We start from the raw sequence: 9,329 nt of genomic DNA on the forward strand, positions 1-9,329 counted from the left end.
TCGTTTTGGGACACTGAGATTTGTGTTGCTCTACGTGGGGATGACGCGCGCACTGGTGAAGCAGTATGATTTTGTCACTGCATTCCTCAATGCACCCACCGACAGGGTAATCTTCATGGAGCAGCCTCAAGGGCACGTGAAGGGGGGCTACGAGGACTGGGTATGTCTCTTGAAGAGGAGTATATATGGCCTGCGTCAGTCATCGCGGAATTGGAACAGTACTCTACACATTGCATTGGTAGAGTTCGGATTCCAGAGATGCTTTAAGGACGAGGCTCTCTACTGGATTCGTGTGGAGTCACCCCTCGTGCTCTTACCGATCTATGTAGATGACATTTTGCTAATTGACTGTGAACAAGATGTGGAGTTCATAGCTAGAAAGTTGATGACCCGATTTAATATGAAGGAGTTGGGTAATGTAAACTACCTGTTGGGATTGCAGATTGCGTACGACCCGGAGAGGCACGAGAACATCCAGCAGACGAAGTACGCGCAGGACATCATGCAGAAGTTTCGCATGGATACTGCATATCCAGTGCACATTCCAATGACAACTGATGCGGTCAAGTTGCAACCAGCAACAGAAGGTGAGCACAAGCAAGATGAGTGCTTACCGTATCGCAGTCTAGTTGGGTGTCTGCAGTACTTGGGGAGTGGATCTCGTCCAGAGTTGGCGACTGCGATCCGGAGTCTGAGCAAGTTTCTGGACAAGTCCTTGGCGGTACACTGGAGAGCAGCTAAAAGAGTCCTTCGCTATTTGATTGGCAGTCAGGACATGGGGTTGCACTATGATATGGTGGAAGCTAGGAAGAATGAGAAGCTCCACATTGAGGTTTATACAGATGCCAACTTTGCTTCAGAAGGGGGAGACATGAAATCTGTGAGTGGCTTTACTGTGTACTGCAATGGACAACTAATTTCGGCCAAAAGCTGGAAGCAAGACGTCCTAGCAGAAAGCACATGTGAAGCAGAGTTGATAGCGGTCAACACGGGAGCCCATGATGCTGTGTGGCTGGAGCAGTTGGCGGATGAGTTGCAGTTGCCGAGAGCGGGCTCTGCACTCTATTGCGACTCAAGTAGTGCGTGTGAATTGATGAAACATGCTGGTAAACACCGTCGTACCAAGCAGTTGCAGATCAAAGACATCAAAATACGCGAGTACGTGGCGAGGAACGGGATAACCGTGAAACCTGTGGTGTCGAAGGAGAACGTCGCCAACATGTTGATGAAGCCGTTGTCTGTTGAGATATTTAGGCGCCACCGTGCACAACTTGGAGTCCGTGCAATCGGAAGGGCAGCCATAGGCGATGGCGGAACTTATGTTCGGGGGAATAAATAAGGCTGAGTAGCTGGATCCGTGGTGCGTTCACCACATGAGTGTGGGACCAGCAAGGAGACCCAGTTTGCAAACAGAAGAGAGCCCACAGACTGATGAGCATCACGCCACTTAGTGGTATGAGGATTTGGCATGGTGTGCAGCTCAGCGACTGGAAGGAAGCCCAGATCCGCGCATGAGTGTGCTAACACTATGCGTATGGGTGGAAATTGATATTTTCAAACGGCCTGCATACTCGATGAAGTTATTGACGAGGTCTCTTTGTTTTGAATGTTATGTGCTGTGCTTGAAGGGCTTCAGATCCGTGTCAGTGTTGATGTCGAGAAGAGAGTATGAGAAATATGGTGCGACCTCTCACATTGGCTGCGTACGACAATACCTATTGAACCCACAGCCCAGTGGGCTCCGCCCCTGCCCAGACAAGGTCATTCCGCATTTAGCCGAGTAGAGAGCAGAGCTAACCACAACAATAAAGCCAGCCTTTGCTCACGCATACCAAAGTCTCGACTGTCTGTGAGCTTATAACAAGTGCAGATTCTCATACGGCCTCGCTCTTCTTGAGCAGCTAGTCCATGGCGGGGCGTAGACCAACATGGCGCAGCTCGCTGTCCAAGGTGTATGCTGTTCAGCACCAACACCTGTCGAAGTTACTGGGTCGACATCATTCAGGTTGATGTGGCGCGAAGGTTGCGCCAATGCGAGTTACGAGCACGCAATTAATCCGTCGGGACTGCCCCCCCCTCATTGTTCGGGTGTTCCCAGTATAACACTTGCGCTCGTATACAACAAACTGTTTGTGCAGGACCACCCCCAGCCCAATACAAATTCCAATATTAACCGAAACCCCGTACAAGGCGATATGACAGATTTGTATTGAGCTGCTCAACCCTGTGCGCATGCTCAATTCGAGCATGCGCACAGGGATGGTCCTATAATATCGACTCGCTCTGTATCACGGAGGCAAAGTATGATCGCTTGAACACAAGGAGCGAAATTTGGTTGAATTATTATACAGTGGAAAGTACATGATACTCGCCTGGGTTTTGCACAATTGAACCTCGGTATCACGGTGACAACACAGATACTGTACTTCCGAAGAAGCGCACTGTTCAAATTTTGCCTACGGAACACACGAGTCCGCAGTGATAGCGGGAAAGAGCAATAGAGCATATGGGAGCGAGTACGTGATCGAGTACACAAGCGAGGTCAAGGGTAGGTAGATGATCGGCAAGGGAGTGTAGGACAATTAGTAGAACGATGTCCAGCTTGTCCATCAGTCCGTCCGGAATCATGCAGGAAGTAGTTCTACCAAACGTTTTGCTTTCTATCATGCATTGTTGCAAGAGCAGTATCATGCCTCAGATTCTTGGTTAAGGAATAGTTAGGTTGTCTGACCAGGCCGTATCAAGTCGTCGGGGCATGCAATGTGGTCTAAATACTACTACATGTATGCAGCAGTATTCGTTTGATGCGGCAAAAACGGTGAAAGTCCAAGACCTTCGGCTATCTATTCCAACCTGCTACTATTGGACGCGTTGACCCAATAATATTTGAACAAACATCGACTCAACAGAGCAAAGTCTGCGCGCATCCTATCGCTAAATACCGTTTCCTTGACCGCGGCTACAAGCCATGCTCGCTACTCTATATGCATGATGGCATGCATTTGCGAAGAACTTGACGTTAAATTTTGACGGATCATTTGAGAAAAGGCTCCGTACCAACATAGTTAGGGAGTTTTCTGCATGTAGTTGAGACATCAAATCACTCTAAAAGTGACCCCACGAGTGAGCCCCACGCGTGGACTCAATAGCGAGAGATGAAACAAAGCAGTATCAACTAGAGCTTCACGAAGGCTGAGATAGTGCACGTAGAATCTTAGACAACATACAGGTGCGAACCGGACGGTAACCTCCAGTTGGGGTCATATACGGTACAGATCAGGTATATGATCAGCCAAATTACCCTAGCAGTGACCAGGAAGTGATCAGACAGCTCATCCAGGTAAACAAACGTGTTTTACTCTCCTCGATTAGGTCTACCTGCTTGCTATATCACCTCCTCATTCAGCCCGCCAGGATCCTCATCGGGCTCGGAAGCGCTGTCAGTTGGCAGCTCGACTGCTGCAGGCTCCTCATCCTCGGAGTCATCAGCAATGTCATTTGGTATCTCAACCGGCATAGGTAGCTCGATTCGTTCGCGTGGTAGGCGGCGGGCGCGCCCACGAGGAACGTCAGCAAGACGCTGTACATACTGTGCAGATAGCGTCTTAATGACACCGACAAAGCTCACCATACTTGGGCGAGGCTTAGGAAACTGACTATTGAGCTCCCTATTAATCCTCTCAAGAGGATTATTCGTCCGCGCAATGAGCTCGTTGTTTAGGCCGGCAACATTCCAGACACTCACATCGTAATACTCCAGCCACGTTCGCTGAAAATACCCCCAGAATCCTCGCCACTTAGCTTTCGAATAGGATATCCCAGCCTCACCGCAACGCTGGCGAATATGACGCTTCACCCACTTGATAGATTGCTCTATCAAACAATGCTCAACGACAGTCAGCATGTCAACGACACCACGTATCATAGCGATGCAGCACTCCTCCTCAGGAATCAGAAACCTCTTCATAGCGGGTCTGAGCGCCTGCTTAAGGTGAAATAGACACCCCAGCACAATTGCGTTGGGAAATTGCGTCTGAATCGCTTCAATTAAGGCGACCTCAAAGTCGCACACGACTTCGGCAGGCTCTAGTTGCTGATCTGTACCTTGCACTACAAAATGCACCAGGTCCCAAAACGAATCGCCACTATGAGAAGTACTCAAAACGAAGTAAACAGGTTCAAAAAGTCCTGAAGCTCTGTAGTGTATCATAAAAACTACGCACTGTTTGTACCCTGACGGTACACAGCAAAATGTACCGTCAACAAAATCGTAGTTCCATTGTAGCGTAGGAGGTTGATAAGGGTAGGGTGCGCCCAGCCGATCAGTCGTGTAGGTTTGCTGAGATTCTCGCGGTTCATCGTGATATAATGAAACTGAAAGAACGAGACAGCTTCGTTCATCGCCAATGAAAGTGGTGGAATTTCAATCGCTCAATTTACATCTCCACTGAAGTGCCTGCTTCTTGCTTGATAAACACGCCGAAGCACTTGGGTCTCAGACAACCCACGCACCACATGCTCATTATTCGCACCATAAAATTCATTGCGGAGGTCTTCTCAAATACGTCGCGCAGGTAGCGCAACCTGATCAATTGCTAGCATGTCCGCTCTATCCTTCATCAAACCGGTGACATCCACAAGGCTACTACCAGCAGCATCAACCTGGCGACAGGTGTGAGGGCGTCCTGCCGTGTAGCCCATGGTACCGATGAAGAAAGCCATCGTGCCACGGCAACCTTGGCGCCAATGCGAACAGCGGTAGGATATCTTCCTGGACGACGCCCACGCGCGGGTGTACTTGAAGCCGCGAAAGTAGCACGTGGTCTTATCTTGCCGCACTTGGCCCCTCGGGCGGCTTGATATGACGCTGGGCAGCGTCCCCACGTCACCGGGAGGTTCAGCGTTGCCCGCGATAGACTTAGTAGGTGCCTGCATGTTACCGAATGAGCGCTACTTCATAGCGGTCCCGCAGGGACCACCTTTCCACGTGGTCGCCTTAGCACCGTGCATTTTCAGATCTCACACCTGATCATTTCAAAACCTACATCTGCTCACAAAGCAGATCTGTACCGTATATGACCCCAACGAGATTTTACCGAACCGGACAGTCTATCGTGGTACACCGAGTGTCGTTTCCTGAGTCAAACACACCAGCTCATCGGAGTTGGTGTCCTGATCGAGATAAAAATTAGTCACAGCTCGCGCTCATAAATGCCCCTAATCAAAAACTTTTAGGTAAGCGACATCACAGCATTCATGCGAGGCTTTGGTCCAAAGATGTCGTGGGTGAAGTTCACGTTGATGACGTACACGTGCAGCAGATACTGCACACCAGCGAAAATCAGCCGAATAAGTCATGGGAATAGTGCGCTTGCTGCACCGGGGTTCTGTGCTCTGCTTTAGCGGCGGAAAAGTCGGAAATGCACTGACAGTAGTGTAATTCGGGTTTTGTGGCTCTAAAACCGCCTTTAATTCCGACTTAGGACTTCGTAACTGAAAGTTCTACACGTTCTACCAGTACATCGTAACCAAGAGTTCAGAGTTTGCATTCTGACACAGACTTTTAAACCGAGTTTTGTTGTTCTGTTTTGACAAAATCGCTGCAAAACACAATACATGTAGTATTCATCTCATGGAGGTTGTAGTTTGGAGCATGTATCACTTGGCACCGTCTTGCTTTCGCGTTGTTCCTCGATCTATTGTCATTTCTGACGCGCATGAGCGGTCTTAACGGCCTGACCCGCAAAAAACAAATTGCAGTCAGTGGAATCGGTTTTCCTCGACAACCGCATTTGACATGTACCAGCCCCACAAACCCTCCCCGTGGATTCAGCAAAGCTCCCAATCCGCAAAATGAAACATGGTGTATTAGATTGGATATGCACGCGCGGAAGAGCAGTTCTAAGGCATATCTTTCAAACCATAATACTTAGCCGCTACTCCATTTCTCTAGCAACAAGCTCGATATTAGCGCGCTTCAGCACTACAAGCCCTGCTCTACCCCCCCCCCCCCCCCTCCTTTGCTGCCTCGCCAGAAGGCCGAAGCACAGGTGCTGAAGCGATCAGGCGGCAGCAGTCGCCGCATGGGCGCGTTTACTATCGCGTATCTATCGTTTGTGCTCGTGTGGGCAATTTTGACCAACCTGCTGGGCATCTTCGAGAGCACTCGGTGCTGGGTGATCACGGGGGGCTGCAAAGAGTAAGCAGAAACATCGGGGAGTGTCAACAGTGAAAAGGTATGTATGTGCAGGCAAAGATCACTCGATAAAATGCGGCAAAACACGCAAACAAAACCACGAGCTGGCGTGCGGGTCGAAACCCTGAATAAATGTATGTGGTGTGCGTTACTAGACAAAGAGCAGCAAGCTCCTCGCAGCAGTCCTCGAACAAACGTTCGCTCGACGCCGCTTATCTGCTGACGCTCTTGTTCTCCTCCTTGGCGAAGGCCGGGTCGAACTGGCGCGACTGGTTGATGGCGTTGCGGTGGATGTTGGCGAAGCGGAAGCGACGCGCGCGCCAGTCCGCGCCGTCCTCGCTCTGGTAGTGCATGGAGCTGTTGCGCTTGCTCTTGTCGAAGCACACGTCCGGGTTGTGCAGCAGATAGCGGCTGGCCGAGGCGCCGGCGGCCACGGCGGCGAAGCTGCAGATGATGACGACCGGGAAGGTGCCGCTGTCCGTGGTCCAGAGCTTGAAGAGGCCCATGCTGGAGCGCGCTGCCTTGGCGGACATGGTGGACGGGTGGAGGAGGTGGTGGTAGGGTGTCTAGAGAGACCGGAGGTGCTCAAGGCGGTGCAAAATATGCAATGCTGCTGTGCATTGCCGGCGTCTAGCGGGCCATCGCGCCGTCGCCCACGGTCGCCACACGTTGGCGACGCAAGAGATACGCGGAGCCGGCCTTGCGTTTAACTTCAGAGATCGGGTGTCTGCGGGAGGAACGTCGCTGTAAGAACTTACGCCGGACTCGCCCATACCAAATCGCTATGAACGCTAGAGATACGCACCGACGCGTTTCTTCGAGCACTGAAGTAACAATGGGCCTGAACTGTCCATGAACCGGTATTTGACAGACGATGTTACTTCAGAGTGGCCCGCGCACTTCCAGCAGCGGCAACCGTGCGGGCCCTCGCCCTGGCCGGAGCGCAGTGGCTCGACGCGACCGAGCGGAAGATAGTGTATAGCACTCCCCTCAAACAGACAGCGGGGTCACTTTGAACGTTTTGACTGGGGTGGGTCAGGTCAAAAGCGGGTGACTGCTACGCGTAGGGGGGGAGGGGAGGGCTATCCGTTGCAGGGCATTTCGACTGGATCGGGCTGCGCGGGTGTGTGGTGGTGTCGACCGCAACGACGGTTGGGTGTGCTTGACCACCTCGTGTGACTTGCGTTTTTTGCATGGATGCCTCGGTACTCTTCGGGCTCATCGGCGAAATCGACAGAAACCAACCTACCTATCTACCAAACAGCTCGTGCCGAGCTGTAACCGCAGCTGGTCGGCGATTTGCCTGCTACATCGGCATCACCGCCGTTACGATTCAACAAGCAGCGTTAACGTGAAATCTATTGCCAGCGTTCGTCATGTGTCTTGGTGGCGGTGAGTCAGGCTGGCGTCGCTGCCGCTGTCTTGCTGCAGGGAAATGCGATGCAAACAAACGCCGGGGCAGCACCGCAGTGCAACGCAGTGACCAAACCGAGTTGACGCGCAAATCGTGTTTTCCGGCGGTACCGGCCACTATCTATGGGAAAGCATGGACACGCGCCCAGCCCGGTCAACCTAATGCGAGAAGTCGCACAAGTCCTCCAGGCGTCTTCCCGCACGAAAGAACTTCCGCCGCTTCGTTGGCCGGGACGGATTTGTGCGTGTTCGAGAGAATGATCGCGTCTCTGTGTGTTCCAGCCGAAGAAAACACGACGCCCGTCCGCTCGGAAACACAAATTCCCCCCCCCCCTCCTTGCAGGCATGTCTTTGCTGAATCGGCTCGACTAGCGTTAACTCTAAATAGGCATCGACGCCGATTCTTTTAACTACAGCGAAGAAACTGCGACCACCGAAGCGGGTGGTGCAATATGACTTGTACCACCAGCATCCGCTACTCGAATCGGGGGGTCTGCAGTGCTGCCTGCGGCGAGATAGCCTCAGCTAGCTAGTTACCACCAGCACAGGCTTGGGCTCCACTAAAACCGGTATGACATCGATCTGGCCAGTACCAGCTCGGTTCGTCGAGGCAATTCTTGTTACTTCACAAATCACCCACCCCGCTCCCGCCTTAGTTAGAAACGCAGCGAGCGACTCGCGTATCTATAGCGAAAAACACAATGGCAATGAGCCACAGCAGCGTTGAACATCGTCGGAAAGAAGTCGGATCACCAAAAGCCGACTGCTCAAAGTCCATTGCACATTTTGCACCGCCTTGAGCACTTCCGGTCTCTCTAGACACCCTACCACCACCACCTCCACCCGTCCACCATGTCCGCCAAGGCAGCGCGCTCCAGCATGGGCCTCTTCAAGCTCTGGACCACGGACAGCGGCACCTTCCCGGTCGTCATCATCTGCAGCTTCGCCGCCGTGGCCGCCGGCGCCTCGGCCAGCCGCTATCTGCTGCACAACCCGGACGTGTGCTTCGACAAGAGCAAGCGCAACAGCTCCATGCACTACCAGAGCGAGGACGGCGCGGACTGGCGCGCGCGTCGCTTCCGCTTCGCCAACATCCACCGCAACGCCATCAACCAGTCGCGTCAGTCCGACCCGGCCTTCGCCAAGGAGGAGAACAAGAGCGTCAGCAGATAAGCGGCTTCGTTTCATGACGAGGCTTCGAGCCTGCCAGATTGCTGATAATCGGAGCGGGCGCTGTTTGGCGCTCGCTTCTCTAAACATGTACTATTTGCTTTCAGTCTCCGTTGCTTCAGGTTTTACAGTTACGCAAGTAGCAATCTCCTTTTACTTTGACCTTACGCTCCATGAAGTGTTGTTTTGGACCAAGGCAAGTTGCCGCATACCGCCGAGCACATTCGGCTTGTACTAGTAGCGCGTAGTAGTTTCGGTTTGTACTAGTATCGCGTTGTAGCGGATAGTAGGGACTTATCAAGTATAGTGACGGCTTGAGGTAGTGATGGCTTGAGGTAGTGATGGCAGCACAAAGTTCACTGGGGCATGTGGTGGTAAGTGGGAAAAAGAGTTGGAAAGAAACGGCGTATTTGATGGAGGTGAACGTTACTTGAGGTAGTGACAGCAGTATAAAGGTCGCTAGTGATTCTGTTATAGCACCATGGATAACATCGTTCTACGATAAACTATGGGCAATGAGTGACTTCCACAGTCCAAGCAGTGCTGTAAA

The 9,329-nt window shown here is 52.0% G+C and overlaps 2 protein-coding genes across 2 annotated transcripts; one reads left to right on the top strand and one right to left on the bottom strand.

The window, feature by feature from the left end:
* Positions 1-6,408: 6,408 nt before the first annotated feature.
* On the bottom strand, positions 6,409-6,729 carry IUM83_15840 (Phosphatidylinositol 3; the record flags this gene model as incomplete). The annotated part of the gene is made up of 1 exon (XM_067940682.1): positions 6,409-6,729. One exon carries the CDS (start codon positions 6,727-6,729, stop codon positions 6,409-6,411), a length of 321 nt encoding a protein of 106 aa, XP_067790263.1.
* Positions 6,730-8,461: 1,732 nt separating this feature from the next.
* IUM83_15841 (Phosphatidylinositol 3) lies at positions 8,462-8,782 on the top strand (the record flags this gene model as incomplete). The annotated part of the gene is made up of 1 exon (XM_067940683.1): positions 8,462-8,782. The coding sequence occupies one exon, from the start codon at positions 8,462-8,464 to the stop codon at positions 8,780-8,782; it is 321 nt and encodes a 106-aa protein (XP_067790264.1).
* Positions 8,783-9,329: the final 547 nt, after the last annotated feature.

This window comes from Phytophthora cinnamomi (genome assembly GCF_018691715.1).
Source record: "Phytophthora cinnamomi strain GKB4 chromosome Unknown Contig47, whole genome shotgun sequence".
Taxonomy (NCBI): Eukaryota; Oomycota; class Peronosporomycetes; order Peronosporales; family Peronosporaceae; genus Phytophthora; species Phytophthora cinnamomi.